Raw genomic sequence first — 14,716 nt, forward strand, 5'->3', positions numbered from 1 at the left:
CTTATTTTTATAGCACCATTACTTTCATTCTGCTTTGCTACAAATTATCCTTAACCTACACCTAAGAGAATGTCATTGTTTGCAATCGTAACTTTTTTTGAGCAATCTTATATATAAAATTCTCGTGTCACAGTTTTCGTTGCCATACTCCTCCGAAACGGCTTGACCGATTTTGATGAAATTTTTTGTGCTTATCCGGTATCTATGAGAATCGGCCAACATCTATTTTTCATCCCCCTAAATGTTAGGGGTAGTCCACCCCTAAATTTTTTTTTTTATTTCCAGTTTTTGGTAGGAAATCACCATGGCAACGGCTGTTGCTTTGTTGATGCTTCATTCGTCTCCATGGCAACGGCTATTTCATTGTTAGTGTAGTCCTCATCACTCATTAAATACAGACCACCAATTTTTAGATATATACAGGTAAATAACTATACACTGGTAGAACAAAGTCGGTCGGGATTTGAAAGTGATATAAATTATTCAAATTAAGAAGACAATTACTAACTACATCTGATTTCTAAAAAGGTCCAGTGAACTCTTTACCAAGTCAACCGATTTTGATGAAAATTGGCATTTATGTGTAATTGTTTCCAACTTGAGAGATAGGGTAGTTTTTATTTCGATTAATAGTCTTAATAATTTATAATTAATAATAAACTGATTATCAATGTTGATTGGTGTTTAAGCCCGGGAAACAGTGGGTACTTCGTTTCCATGACAACGTTGCGTGCTTGAGAGTCGGGAAACCATCGGTGCTATTCGTTTTTTCTTCGGTACATTACAAAGCATTGTATTAAGTTTTTGTCAAAATTAATTAATTTTCATTTTATTTCATTTATTATAACTGTAAATAGGAGATTTGGTCTCATTTTTTCCCCATTAATACAACCGTGCGAAGCCGGGTCGGGCAGCTAGTGTTCATATAATATTCTAACCAGTCTTTCCTTCTAGTTATCTGGGTACTTGTGCCAGAATAGACATTCCAGTTTTTGTACTCATGTTTGTCTTTAGTACTGCAAATAATGAGGTTTCAGAAAGATTAGAACCAACATTCTTTGCTACATTGTTTACTAATTTTTTTTACAATGTCTGATTTGATAATTGTATTGGAGCTCTCTAGTACCATAACCATGGTGTCATATTTTTCTGTAAAGATGCTGAACATGATGATGCAAACAAATTAATCATCTTCAGGAGCACTGATATCTGCAAGTGTTTATACTGATGACATTACTTGATTAACATGGTCTTCCATGTTTCTATGAATACACAACTTCATACTGAACAAGGTTTATGCTTTTTTCTTCATATGTCTTGGTGTATTCCATTCCTCTTGTGCTGTTTTATCAGAAAGTATTACAATTAAGAATATTTTGGCTTCCAAACATTATTATTGTTCATGCCTTAAAGTTTTTCTGTAGTAGGTAGAGTACTTGTGCCTAGCAAAGTTGTAGGTGACATTAAAAAAAATCCTTCATCTCTAAAACACACTAATTCAAATAAACATGTGCTCTAGGTCCATAAACTACTTAAAATACTTAATACTTGGCAGCACTGTGTTAATATGAATACATAAAGCTAAGATAGAGCTTCATAAATGCAACATTACACTGGGATTCACATGCTCATGATTAATGTGAATTATGTAGCGGTTTTACACTTTGGATAGTTTACGCATTGTGAAAGACTTTACTTGCTGCTTAGAATTCCTGTTTACTTGTCTGAGGTAGAAATGAAGTCGTGTTGTACAGTAGAATTTTATAATAAACTTTAGCAATTCCTCTTCGTGATAAACACAGCCCAAACTTTGTGTACTTATTTTGGCTGTGACCTCTCTGATAATATGTAATAAATGGTCGGCACTAAGTTTGTCAGGTTTTAATGTGCTTTGCACAGTTGTTTCTATTTCACAAAGGAAATTGTGCAGTTGCTGTGATGGAACAATTAAATTACCTTGGTTACGAAGATCAATTACCAAACCATATTTTGAAAAATACTGATCGTCAGATTTTCCAATTAGAGAATCATTGCAAGAAGAGCACTGATATCTGCTTTTAATCTTACGTACAACATAGCCAGCAATGTAGAAAACAATATCATCTATATGTGATGCTACGTAGTCATGGTCAATTAGGCATGAGTTGTGTACTCCGAAAGTGACATGTGACTCACTGGATTGTAGCCATTTGTCCAGCTCTTCATCAATTACATTTGGTTTATTTATCTCAACTTTAGCAATGTCTTCCAGTGTCGTCAATACTTGTAACTGAGTCTCAGTGTCAGTTGGACAATTTCCATGTTTGGATGGTTTTGCCAAATTGTATACTGATAACAGTCTTGTTGAAAATAGAAATTCTCTGGGGCTGGGATGGATATTAACACCATTGCACTGCCGTATCAAACCAAAGAAGTGCTGCAAAAAGTGACAAAAACAGGTTATCAGCATTAATATTTTGTGATGTGTTACTTAAGACACACAAGTTTTATGTGTAAGTTGCAGAACTATAAGAATTATCTATTAGGTATTAAAATGGAAACTGGACAAAACAATACAATTCAGATTTTCAACGACATGGCTGCCTTCATAAGAGTGGAGAATAAAACATGTAGGTAGATATGTGTAAAGGTTTTAAGTTGGATTTGTTATATTTAATTTACTTATTTATTATGCTGTAAGTGATGGACTCAATTTAATTATTTGTTATTTAAATTGAAATCTCATTGCAAAGTACCACACTTAATTGAAACATATAATTCTATACCCATGTAATATGTTTTAAAATTGTGAACTTTTATAATGAAGCTCCAAAGCTGTATTTCTTATGTTTCAATGGAATTTCACTGAAATCAAAACACATGTTTTAGAGAAGTAATATAAGAAATTGTAACTATCACGTTATAAAATTACTAGCTGATTGTTTTTAAATATATTAAATTGTGCTGGAAAAATCAGTGAAATAATATGTGAATTTGTATTACTAAGCCTGCACTAGAATTAATTTGTCCCTTGGCATGTAGTGTCTCTTGCTCCTGCCCTCTCTGGCGTCACCAGGTGCTCAGAGGCAGGGAATGCCACAATTGATATGTCCATAAATTTGTCCCTATTTTTCATTTTCAACACTGATTACTTTCCTGCATTTCATAACATTTTTTCTGCTTTCCCAAATATAATTATTAAAAATTTTATAAGGCAAAAAAATTAAATTCCATTTGCAATATTGAACTTTTCCTATAGACATCAAATAAGGATTAGTTAATTAGCTATTATTTGCTTTAAAAAATCAGCTATGAATGTTTTTTAAATAATACATACCTCCAATATGTTTTGGTTTACCTTTGATGTGAGAAGGTAACGAAAGCCAATAGAATTAAGTGTATGTGACAACTCAATGATTGATGTTATCGTTACTCTTATTCCACAGGCTGTTGATGGTGAAAGAAACAATTCTGGCTGATATTTGGTGGATAATTCCCACATGTCAATATACTCCAAGAAACCACGAAGTGTCTACATAAGAAACAAAGAATCATTATTCATTAAGTATTTTTCATGTTTCAATACAGGAAAATCTTTATTTTTGTTAAGTGCAGTTTATGAATAGAAGCAAATATTTCTTTTAATGTTAAATTATTACTGTATTTTTTTATATCAGTTATTATAAAAAATAACTAAACGAATAATTCTGAGTAGCCTATTTGTTATGTACAGACATAATATTGAAATATTTCAAAATTTAGAGTTTTACCTTTTCATCATCTGATCCAACAGTCAGGCCTTTCCATGGTTTGTTGTTGTCTAGTATGGAATAAACTTGTGCAACTTTTTCTATGTAATTTACAGTGCCAGAAATATTTTCTAGACCAGGCTTGTTACTGTAAAACTTCAAAGCTGCAGCTGTTTCCATGCTGAAAAGCTAAAAGCATAAAAATTTCATTATAATTTTTACAGCAATAAGAAATTATTTTTTTAATGTGAGTTTCGTGTAAGTTTCTAACCAGTTTTAATCATGTAATTACCCTCAAATGTATTGTGTTTGTGTGATAATGTAAATTAAATTATTAAGCTAGGTTGTTTGTAAAAAAAATGTTAAATATAAAACTATACTGGTGACATACAATTTATTAATTTTTTTAGTTCTTAAATATAATGTTTTCATCAGTGATTATTGGATTATTTCAGTTCATGCAATGCCCAATACAAGTAACTTAATAATTTAACATCTAGTGTAGCCTAGTAAGTTTAATTTTAATTTTGAGTGGTATCAAAATAATTTAGTAAAACTTTTGTTGTCTCCCCATGTTAAAAATAATTATTGGTAAAAAATAAACTGTCTATAAAATTATTTTTGTGTACTTATTTAATAAAACAAGTATATATATTTAATTTACAAAATAATTTTTATGTGTTTTGTGCACAGGATGTGAATAAATTGGCCGAGCCCATATTTCCCATTTCATTCCCAAAAATGCTCTTGGAAGTAAAAGAAAATTGTGTTCATAAATTCATTAGTGCCACTGGTAGTTAGTCGGTAAAGAAAACAATGACAAGTACCATCATCGCTTAAATTTTGATGTGTAGAACTTTTATTATGAATAACTGCATTATGGAAATTACATAATTTGTACAGCAATTTGTAGTTACCTGCTTCATGAGAGTAACACTCATTTTCTGGAAATTATTTGGCTGCACATGTTTATATGTTAAATTTGGGGCCATTCTTAGGCCTGCCGCTTTACTGTCATACTTCAGTAGAAGTTCCAAGTGGTTCATGCATGCTTCTTCCATCCCGATCTTAAATAAAACAAATTCCGTAACAGATTTTAACAATCAAATAATCATATTGAAATGTCAGCAATTTTTTTTTACATATGAAAACTAACCTTAAATACACGTGATTTAAGCCATCTGTTTCTTATGCACTTAAACAAGTGTGGACCATCAGAAATGAAATATAACTTTCTGTCGCCTGTTTCACTACATGGGTGGGTAACTGAATTACAAACTTTCTTCTCATCTTTTATGCCAATACCAAACTTTTTCCACATTGAACGGTTTGTTGTTGCTCCATCACACACTACGCAGTCTACAAACAGACCAGCTGCATCTAGTTTCACAATAGCATCCAGAACCAAATTTGTAAGGACATTGCCAGGGGCTGCATTTTTGGTGAGATACACACCAACAACCTGGCCCCAGTTACCAATAAATGGCCGAAAGAATAGGACCAAACCATGGTCAGCATACTGAGAGATTTGTGTGTATGTTGTATTAGAACCTATGTCCACTAACCCTGTGATTGTACCAGACACTGAATTTAAATCCAAATGTTGTGTTAAACTTATTTCGTCAAACAGCAGTACACCATGACGTTCAATTGTGTCTTTTCTTATAGGCAAGGATTTCAGTTTACATTGAATGCACTGCAGAATATCATCTGAAATGCCACATTCTGCCTTTATACCTCGGATGTATGTGTTCATAGTGCGTACTGTGGGAACATGAAGAATTTTTTGTTCTTGAATATGCTTGTACAAAGAAGGGCTCTTACATCGCATAAGAATACATTCCAGTATCCATTTCTTACTAAAAGAATTTTTCTGCAACGTACATGAATGAAAGCACTGTTTTACAGCTTCTTGCTGTTTTTCTGGCAAATTGTTTATGGCCTCTTGTAAAGCAGTAGTAGAAAGCTGTTTGTTTTTTCCTTGTAAGTGTTTTATCATTGTAATGGCAGATCTTTCTTTTAGTACCGAACGCTTCACATTTCTAGTTAGAAAGCATCTTCGTGGAACTTTAGATTTACTTATTAATCGTGTTTTGAAGCATTTGCAGTGTAGGCAAACTTCATTTGAAACAAAGCAACATTTTGGACTAAACAAAATTCCATTGCATATTGTTGCATTACTTAATATTTTTAATGACACTTGAGGTGAGTTCATGCTGGTTATTTCTTTGATATTTACCCCTTTGCAAAACTCTATTATTTCCAACTTTCTGAGAAGTAACAAAATGCTGTCTGTAGTATGGACATAGTTAAAATTTAACCTCCTCATATTTATTTTACGATTGCAAATGTACAAACTTGGCTGAGCACTGTCACGTTCCCAAACAACTTTAATTAACAAATCTGCATTGTTCTGCTCAGATTTTCGGTAGTAGAAATATGTCAGTGAAGCATTGTTTTCTATTTTTCTGCCCCAACTATTATCAAGAGACCTTGATATTAGCCACTGCCACACATTTTCGTTTTTTGTGGTGCTTGGGGAGCTGGCACTTTGTGGCTCTAAGCGAGCTATCTTGACAGAATTTTTGTTATCAATGTTCTGAAAACAAGAATGTTCAAACATGATTATTATTTTGCTATATATTTCTAACAATAACTATTCAGTAAAAGTACACTGTTTACCTAGTTTCATACATTTATTTTATGCTTCTGATATAACTTAAATTATTGCCAAAAACTAATGTGTTTCAATTAGTAACAAATCTGAGGTGGTAATTGAGTAGTTAATAACACAAGAATTTTTCTTTTTAATCTCACAAACAGTTTTTAATATGATCCCTTCTTTTATGAACTACTGGATCTGTTACAGATTCCAATGAAGATTGTTTTGACTTTATTTACATTTGTGTATTCTTTAAAGATGTGTGTATGTGTAAACTGTTATGTGATAAAATAGGATTTTCTAAGCCCAGTGTAAATGAATTTTCAGATTGAAATTAAAATTCCCTTAAAGCTTTACTTAACAGTGATTAAATTAACTCACATAGGTTTTGTTTTATAGAAAAGCAAATACTTTGAAAATTATTATTATTCCTATTGTAATGCACTCAAAATATTTAAAAGAATTTCATCTGTAATGTGTTAGATTTCATTTTTTTTTTTTTTTTTTTTTTTTAATTTTTTCTTCTGAATTGTGCTGGTGCCCAAGTTTTAATAAACATTGCAAATTATACTGGAATAAGGTAATTTTAAACAGACAATTATAGTCAAGTCTTTAAGTGAATATAGATTAACTGAATTTCATGTTACGATTCTCAATTATATACCTTTAATAAAACTTAAATGTATTTCTTTCAATTTTATGTTTTACTTAAAAGGTATGAAATAACATAAAATATCATGTGATGCCTGCCCTGCAAATAGAGCACTTTGCTGCCATAATTGTTTTACAGCAGATCCAATGTTCCTGAACAGCCAAAAAATTGTGGAGAAAAAAAAAAGGTAAGTTAATTTCCCCTGCCATGAAGAAAAAAAATATTTTGTTGGACTTAATGCAAAAAAACAATCATAATGCACACACAAAATTCACAGCTATGCTATGCTATGCTGTAGCATAAAATCAAGTAATTATCTTAAAAACCACTTGAGTACTGTGTGGTAAAAATTTTTCATTAAAAGTAAAAATGCCACCAGCAACTGTAAATGGTTTAAAGTGAGATTTTGGTTACTTTGAAATTTTAAATTTAAATGGTCGTAACTGCAGCAAGTATTGTGTTTGATTCAAAAATGAACTTACACTCATCTCTAGTTTTCTTCTGTATGGCTTGCGCTGTGTCAAGTATGATGGCAAGTTTGGAAAAATAGTTGGCACTGCAGATTTTGTTAAAGTTACTTTACCTCTTGGTATCTTGATGGTTTCACCTTGAACTTCATGAACATAATTTCTTAAAATCATTTTGAGGGCTGATCGCGCATTGCCGGTGATTTCGAGATGTTAACTATGGGCGCCACCACGTGGAAGGGCACGTGGACCCGGCGGAGTCTCTCACTCAGGGCGTGACGTAGCCCAAGTGGGGACGAGTTACCAGCCCTTTCTATCCTAGCTACCCAGACCTGGCCCGCTCTAGGCGTCGGGCACGCCACACTCCTAGACTCACTCACCACGTGATTAAATAAGTACTCACTTTATATTTATTCTCCAGATTTAATTTCACTAACACGTCTCTCTACACGCCCGTTACACGTTACACATTACACGGTTAAAAAGCCTGAGGCACGAATCGGTTTAGGTGAGGGCATGGTCCACACACGTGGCCATGCTGCAAAGTATACTTATTACACGGTGATGAAAAAAACTCGACTGAGACAATTAATCAATTAAACAGCCCGCTGACCGAGAGCTGCCCCGAGGATGACGAACGAAAGCGATTTAAAAAGAATTAACGATACAGAAATTACTTGGTCAGTGATGAACAAAGGTTGAGGTCCCCGGGGTGCTGGCGCGTCTGCTCTCGGTCAGTGATGAAGATGGACTCGGCTGAGCTCATCGCTCGCAGGTGGCAACATGGCGCCCTTCGCGCCAACACAATTACCGTTACTGTATTCTACGACTCCGTGCCCCGGCGAAAGTTGAGTAAATTACAGATAAACATTAAAAATATATAAAAATTACTGACAATGGAAAGTTTGTTACTATTTACTTATTTAATGATAATTCATATAAAAGCATTCCTATCCTCGTCCAAGTCCGTGCCTGTTCGGGTCCGCCCGGGCAACGTCTATAGTTATTTAAGGTAACTTATTTAAATTAAAGAAACACAAGTAAACTACACAGCACTGGGGCGAAGATGGATGAAAACAACAAAAAGGCTTACAATTAATATTAACATAGCAATTTTAGGGATCGCCGCACTGCTTCTAAGCGCCCTCTTGTGGTAGTTCGTGGCGCGCAATTCAAACACACGACTACGTACATGGCGGTACAAATGCCGGGGAAGGGGAGAGGAATGTTGAGGAAACGGAGACTGACTAGGCTCATGGGGCGTAGCCCCGGCTGACGTCAATTGCCCCCCCCTCGAATAGCCGGTCATGTCGACGTTTCCGCTGGGTCGCCTGTGGGCGTGGTCGCCCCCTTATCAACAACAGCTGTGCTTCCTCGCGATCCCTCGGGGTCGTAGCGTGTATCGCGGAGCCGGAACTGGGTCTTGTGACGCCCGGTCTCCCCTCTCTTCCCGCGGTGTTTCATCTTCCTGCGGTTCGGTTCTTGTACCCTGAACGTGGAGTCTGCCAACGAGTAATGCAGCGGCCATAATGGCTCGTCCGGCGAACCCGGCCTACTCTCTACTTCCTCCGGCCACCTTATCAGTGGTTGGGATGTCGACTGGCCCTCCGTCACTCCGGGCGTGTCCCTGAGAAATCCCCTGAAAGGCGAGACGTCACTCCCCGAGTCTTCGAACAGCCGCCTCGGCCGGACATCTGTGACTGCGAGGGGCGTCGCCTGTCCCGCCCCCAGGTCCGGGAAGCCTCTGAACCCGTCCCCGTCTGTTGGGGTGGACGTGACCAGCTGTGCGGCCGCCCTCCCGTCTGTCTCGTCCGCCGCCTCCGTCTCTCTCTGCCGCGTCCCTGCTCCGTCACGTCTCGTTCCCGTCTCTTCCGCCCCGCCCGCCGCCTCCGTCTCTTCCTGCCCCGTCTCCGCCTCGTCCGCCGCCTCCGTCTCTTCCTGCCGCGTCCCTGCTCCGTCACGTCTCGTTTCCGTCTCTTCCGCCCCGTCCGCCGCCTCCGTCTCTTCCTGCCCCGTCTCCGCCTCGTCCGCCGCCTCCGTCTCTTCCTGCCCCGTCTCCGCCTCGTCCGCCGCCTCCGTCTCTTCCTGTGCCAAGCGCACATCGTCCCGGTGATATTTCGCGGCCCGGCCTGAGGGTAACTTTATCACGACCGCCGTGGGCCCCGCCTTGACCACCGCCACCGGGCCAAACCACTTTGGCGCCAGGCCGGCGCAGAAGTTGCGTCGGCCGGAGGAGAGGGGGTGGAGCCTCGCGTAAACCAGCTGGCCTGGTTTCAGTTCAGGGGGCGGGCGGGTCGTCTCGGGTGTGCGTTGTGCTTGGTAAGCTGCCTGGTTACGTCGCGCCCTATCGTGCGTCTCGGCCAATCGCCTCAGGCGTCCTTCGGGGCTCTCTACGTCCGGGTCCGTTTGTTGTTGCCGCACGTGATATTCCCCGGGGAGGGTGAGGTTCCGCCCCTGGACCATGGTGGCTGGTGTTTCGCCGGTTGCCGCGTTCACCCGTCGCCGGATGCAGTACAGAACGTCCGGGATGTGCGTGTCCCATTGGGCGTGGTCATCCGCGAGCCTCAACCGCAGTTGAACCTTCACCTCTTGGTTGCGTCGTTCCGTGGGGTTCGCGCGGGGGTGGTACACGGGGGTGGTGTGTAGGATTACCCGCCATTTTCTCCCCAGCTGCGCCCACCGGCGCCCGACAAATTGGGTGGCATTGTCCGACAACAGGACCCGGGGGTACCCCCACCTAGGAAAAAACTCCGTTTCCAGGCTGCGTGCAATGGTGCCGGCGCGGATGTTCGCCAGGGGGTAGGCCTCCACCCAACGCGTGTAGCAGTCTGTCACCACCAACAAAAATCTTTTCCCTCGGGGCGTGCGGGGATATGGTCCCATTAGGTCTATGGCGACTGTATGGAATGGCTCGGTGGGCTGCCTGGGTACCTGCTGGGCTGTCCCGTCGGTGCGGCGCGCCTTGTGCCTCTGGCAATGTTTACATCTCCTCACGCAGTCCCGTACAAACTTGTTTACCCCTGGCCAGTAGAACTGTTCCCGCAGATCGCGTCGCGTCTGGTCTGCGCCGGGGTGTCCGGCTAGCCTGTTCACGTGATACATGTCAAACACCTCCCGGCGGGTGGCGGCTGGCGCGAACGTCCGCCATTGGCCAGCTGTCCCCTTAGGTCGCGCCTGCAGTGTCCCGTCCAATACACGGTAGCCTTCACATTCTCCGCTCCCGCAACGGCGCACGATCTCCTGTGTGTCTGTGTCCGTGAGTTGGGCCGCTCGCACGTAGGCGTCTAAGTCATCAAGCTCCGCGCCTGGCGGTAATGTCGGTGTGACGTTAAGGTTTAGGGCACACAATGCGGCTTGGGTTGTCGGGGTGCGCGGGGTCCTGGGTATGCGCCCGCTGGGTGGTGGCAAAAGCTCCTCCCACTCCGCATCGTCACAGGCTGTGACGGTGACGTCCGGATCTCGCGACAGCTCGTCCGCTAGTTCGTTCTGTTTTCCCGGTACATGCTCGACTTCGAAATCTAAGGCCTGTAGAAGCATGGCCCAACGCGTCAGCTTCGAACGTCGCCCCTGCATCGTGGCCAGCCATTTGAGACATTGGCTGTCAGTTCTCAGTACGAATTTCTGCCCCTCCAGGTGTGGGCGGTAGCGTCTGAGGGCCCAAACTACGCCTAGACACTCACGCTCGTTCACGCTATACCGCTGCTCGACGTCGCCGAACTTGGCGCTTGCATATTCAATCACCCGAGGCTCGCCGTCGTCGCCGAGTTGTAACAGGATGGCCCCGATGCCCTTCTTGCTCGCGTCTGTTTGTACGATCAGGGGTCTGCCTGGGTCCAGCCGCGCGAGTAAGTGGCACTGTTGAAATCTGCGTTTTAGCTCGTCAAAAGCGTTCTGGGCTTCCACGGTCCACCTGAACGGACGTTTGGGTGACAGCTGTTCTGTCATCGGCGCCGCTACTACCGAGAACTCTGGGACGAAGGCTCGCAGCCAGTTAGCTAGCCCCAAGAACTTTTGCAGTTGCTTGCGCGTGCGTGGGGGCTCCTTGTTGATAATTACACTCAGCTGTTTTTCCGTGGGTCGGTTTCCGTCCGCGTTAACCACTAAGCCCAGGAAATCTAGTTCTGTGGTCCCCAGGTGGCATTTTTCGCGATTGCATGTCAGACCATGGCTCGCCAGGCGTTCCAAGACTAATGCTAAATGATGCGCATGTTCTTCCCACGTCTGAGACCAAACAATTATGTCGTCCAGATACGCGGCCGCAAACTTGCCCGAGTAGTTGTCTAAGACCCGTGTCATCATCCCTTGGAAGGTAGCGGGGGCGTCCTGTAGGCCGAATGGCATCGCGCAAAACTGAAATCTCCGCCCGTCTGGGGCTGTGAACGCCGTCTTGGGTCGGTCCGCCGGACGTATCGGCACCTGCCAATACCCAGATTTTAGGTCGAGGGAAGAAAATATCTTGGCGTTACCCAGGCCTGAAAGTGTGTCGGCCATGTTCAGCAGGGGGGGTGGGGCATTAATTGTCACTCTATTGATAGGTTTGAAATTGACACAGAAGCGTAGTTTCCCGTCTTTTTTTTCTGCCAACACGACCTGGAAATTATACGGACTTTCGCTAGGCTCAATTATCCCGTCATGCAACATGTCCTGAACCTGGTCTAGGATGGTCTGTTTACCAACGTGGCCGTAGCTACCGGGTGGGATAAACATTGGCTCGTGAGGATGGGTCGGGATGGCATGCTCAGCTATGGTGGTACGTTTCAGCGGGTCCGCGGACGCAAACACATTACACTGATGATCGAGGACCTGCTGGATGGTAGCACGAAACTCGGGGGGAACTCCGTGCTGGAACTCGTCGAGACTGACCTGGTTTACTGCTGGTGGAGTAGGCTTACCCAGCCCGTGGATGGTCCGCCGCCCCTGGGTGCCGACGTGGACGCAGCCGGCCCGGATGTCGATGGCTGCGTGCTGCTCGTAGAGCCAGGGTAGCCCCAGAATGACGTCATCACGTAACTGCTCCACCACCAGCGCCGTCGTGACGGACCGTTGGTCCCGCACGTCCACCTCCAGCGTCGCGACGCCCTGGGTGTAGCAGGCGTCCCCCGTGGTAGCCAGCTGGAGTTGGCCCGGGTGGTACTCGAAGTTGTCACGGCCAATCACGCGTGCCGCCACACAGTTGTGGCTGGCGGCGGTGTCAACAAGCGCGTGGACTGCGCGCCCGTTGACAACCACCGGAATGCGCAACAGGTCGGCCTCCGCCGCTCCCACGTGACCCAGGAGAGGCCCCGCCGCCGTAGGTCTGTTGTTGTTAGGTGAGGCGGGGGAGGTGGGCTGTCTTAGCGCGCCGCCCCCTGCCGTCCGTTTCCCGACGGCTGCTGCGCCGCGAAGTCAGGCCGGAACTTGTTCCTCACCGGGCAGTTCTCGTGCCAATGGAACGTGCCTGGTGGACACGTGTGGCACTGAGGTGGTGGGCTGCCGCCGGTAGTCCGTCTCCGCCATGTCAGCTGCGCGTGGCCGCTCGGTCCGGGTTCGTCGCGCCTAGCTTGGTCTCGGGTGGGCGCCGTGTAGGGCACCAGCGCCTTGGTGTCGGCGGGCGTCGTGTCTTCCTGCTTGGTGCTCAGGGTGGCGTGGATCCTGGTCGGTCTGACAGCTCGTAGGTCCTGCTCTAAGACGCGCGCCTGTTGGACGAACTCCTCTGCCGGACGCCGCGTCATCGGGCGTAAATACGGGCGAAATTCCGGGCGCATCAGCTCAACTACCCGCTCCAGCACTCCGGTAGGTTCTTCTCCGGGAAACAGCCGCTTGTACAGACGTATTTTTTTCATGATAAACGCCTCCGCCGCCTCCGTCGCGCCTTGCTCGAGACAATACAGCTCCGTCCGCACTCTCATCTCTGTCTTCACGTCCGCGAATCTGGCCTCGAACAATCTCGCGAACTCGGTCCACGGCATGTCATACTCCTGGACGATCTGCCACCACGTCTTGGCGTCGCCTTTGAGCGCGGTGCTCACCCTGTTCGCCCACTCACACTCCGGCACTCCGTAGCGATTCAGGCGTTCCCGACACGCGTGTACAAATCTCCGCGGATCGTCGCTGGTTCTGCCCGCAAATTCCGGTAGCTCCACGTGTCCTATGAGAGGTACCCTGCTCCGTGGTGTGTCGGCGGCGTCTCTCACCGGGCTGCGGCCTGACGGGCCCGCTATTCTCACGTGGTGGCACCACTGGCACGTGTACCACCCGTCTTGAAAGGAGATTATTTCGGACTTCGCGAAACACGCCGTGTGCTTGAACGCGCGACAGTTCCGGCACCAGCCTCCCTCCCGCGTCTTGCCCTCACACTCCGCATCCGTGCACTTCCCGTGTCCCGCCTCAAACTGATCCGCCCGTTCTGCCTGCTCGTGGTTCGGCTGCGCTTCATACTGTCCTACGCACACGCACGTGTCCGTCCACGAAGAAATCGCCGTCCCGCTCACCTGGCGCGGTCGCGCGCACATAACACAATATAAGCTATTCTTTTGAAACAACTCACTTGCCTTAATCGCGCCCGGATTTTTGTCAAGTCCGTGGTTGTCCGACATGGTCGTGTGGTGGTGAGGCCGGTCGATTGCCCCTCTTCCCTTCGCTACGCGACGCGACGCGGATGGCGGTACACACACACACTGACCTGGCCCGGCTGCTGTTGTCGCGAGGAATGCGGCCACCTGGCTGCTCGCAGCGAATTCCTGGAAGCGCGCGCCCGGCTGGTCACGTGGCCGGCGCGCCAGAGTCCCGCTATGCGCTCCGCGCGAACAATAGTTCCAGCGCGAACTTTAGTTCCGCGCGCTCCGCGTAACAACCGCCTATCTCACACGCTCGTACAGGTCTGGTTTTCGCGGAAGATGTAACTCGCCCCACGCTCTTGGGCGCCATTTGAGGGCTGATCGCGCATTGCCGGTGATTTCGAGATGTTAACTATGGGCGCCACCACGTGGAAGGGCACGTGGACCCGGCGGAGTCTCTCACTCAGGGCGTGACGTAGCCCAAGTGGGGACGAGTTACCAGCCCTTTCTATCCTAGCTACCCAGACCTGGCCCGCTCTAGGCGTCGGGCACGCCACACTCCTAGACTCACTCACCACGTGATTAAATAAGTACTCACTTTATATTTATTCTCCAGATTTAATTTCACTAACACGTCTCTCTACACGCCCGTTACACGTTACACATTACAC

At 44.9% G+C, this 14,716-nt stretch overlaps 1 protein-coding gene across 1 annotated transcript; it reads right to left on the bottom strand.

Moving 5' to 3' along the window:
- Window positions 1–3,737: 3,737 nt before the first annotated feature.
- LOC134527304 (uncharacterized) lies at window positions 3,738–7,683 on the bottom strand. Its single transcript, XM_063359855.1, has 4 exons — window positions 7,525–7,683; window positions 4,885–6,327; window positions 4,646–4,795; window positions 3,738–3,917 (listed from the first exon to the last, which is right to left on the bottom strand). The coding sequence occupies exons 1-4, from the start codon at window positions 7,681–7,683 to the stop codon at window positions 3,738–3,740; spliced, it is 1,932 nt and encodes a 643-aa protein (XP_063215925.1).
- Between the last annotated feature and the right edge of the window lie 7,033 nt (window positions 7,684–14,716).

The sequence above is a fragment of the Bacillus rossius genome, chromosome 1, assembly GCF_032445375.1.
Source record: "Bacillus rossius redtenbacheri isolate Brsri chromosome 1, Brsri_v3, whole genome shotgun sequence".
NCBI classification, from domain to species: domain Eukaryota; kingdom Metazoa; phylum Arthropoda; class Insecta; order Phasmatodea; family Bacillidae; genus Bacillus; species Bacillus rossius.

What these genes read in the sequence shown, in the direction of transcription:
- LOC134527304 (XM_063359855.1), bottom strand. Translation starts at nt 7,683, where the DNA reads ATGATTTTAAGAAATTATGTTCATGAAGTTCAAGGTGAAACCATCAAG. An exon ending in GAAGAAAACTAGAGATGAGT is followed by an intron (nt 6,328 to 7,524) that starts GTAAGTTCATTT and finishes TCTTGTTTTCAG; the next exon opens with AACATTGATAACAAAAATTC. An exon ending in GTGTTACTCTCATGAAGCAG is followed by an intron (nt 3,918 to 4,645) that starts GTAACTACAAAT and finishes TTATGCTTTTAG; the next exon opens with CTTTTCAGCATGGAAACAGC.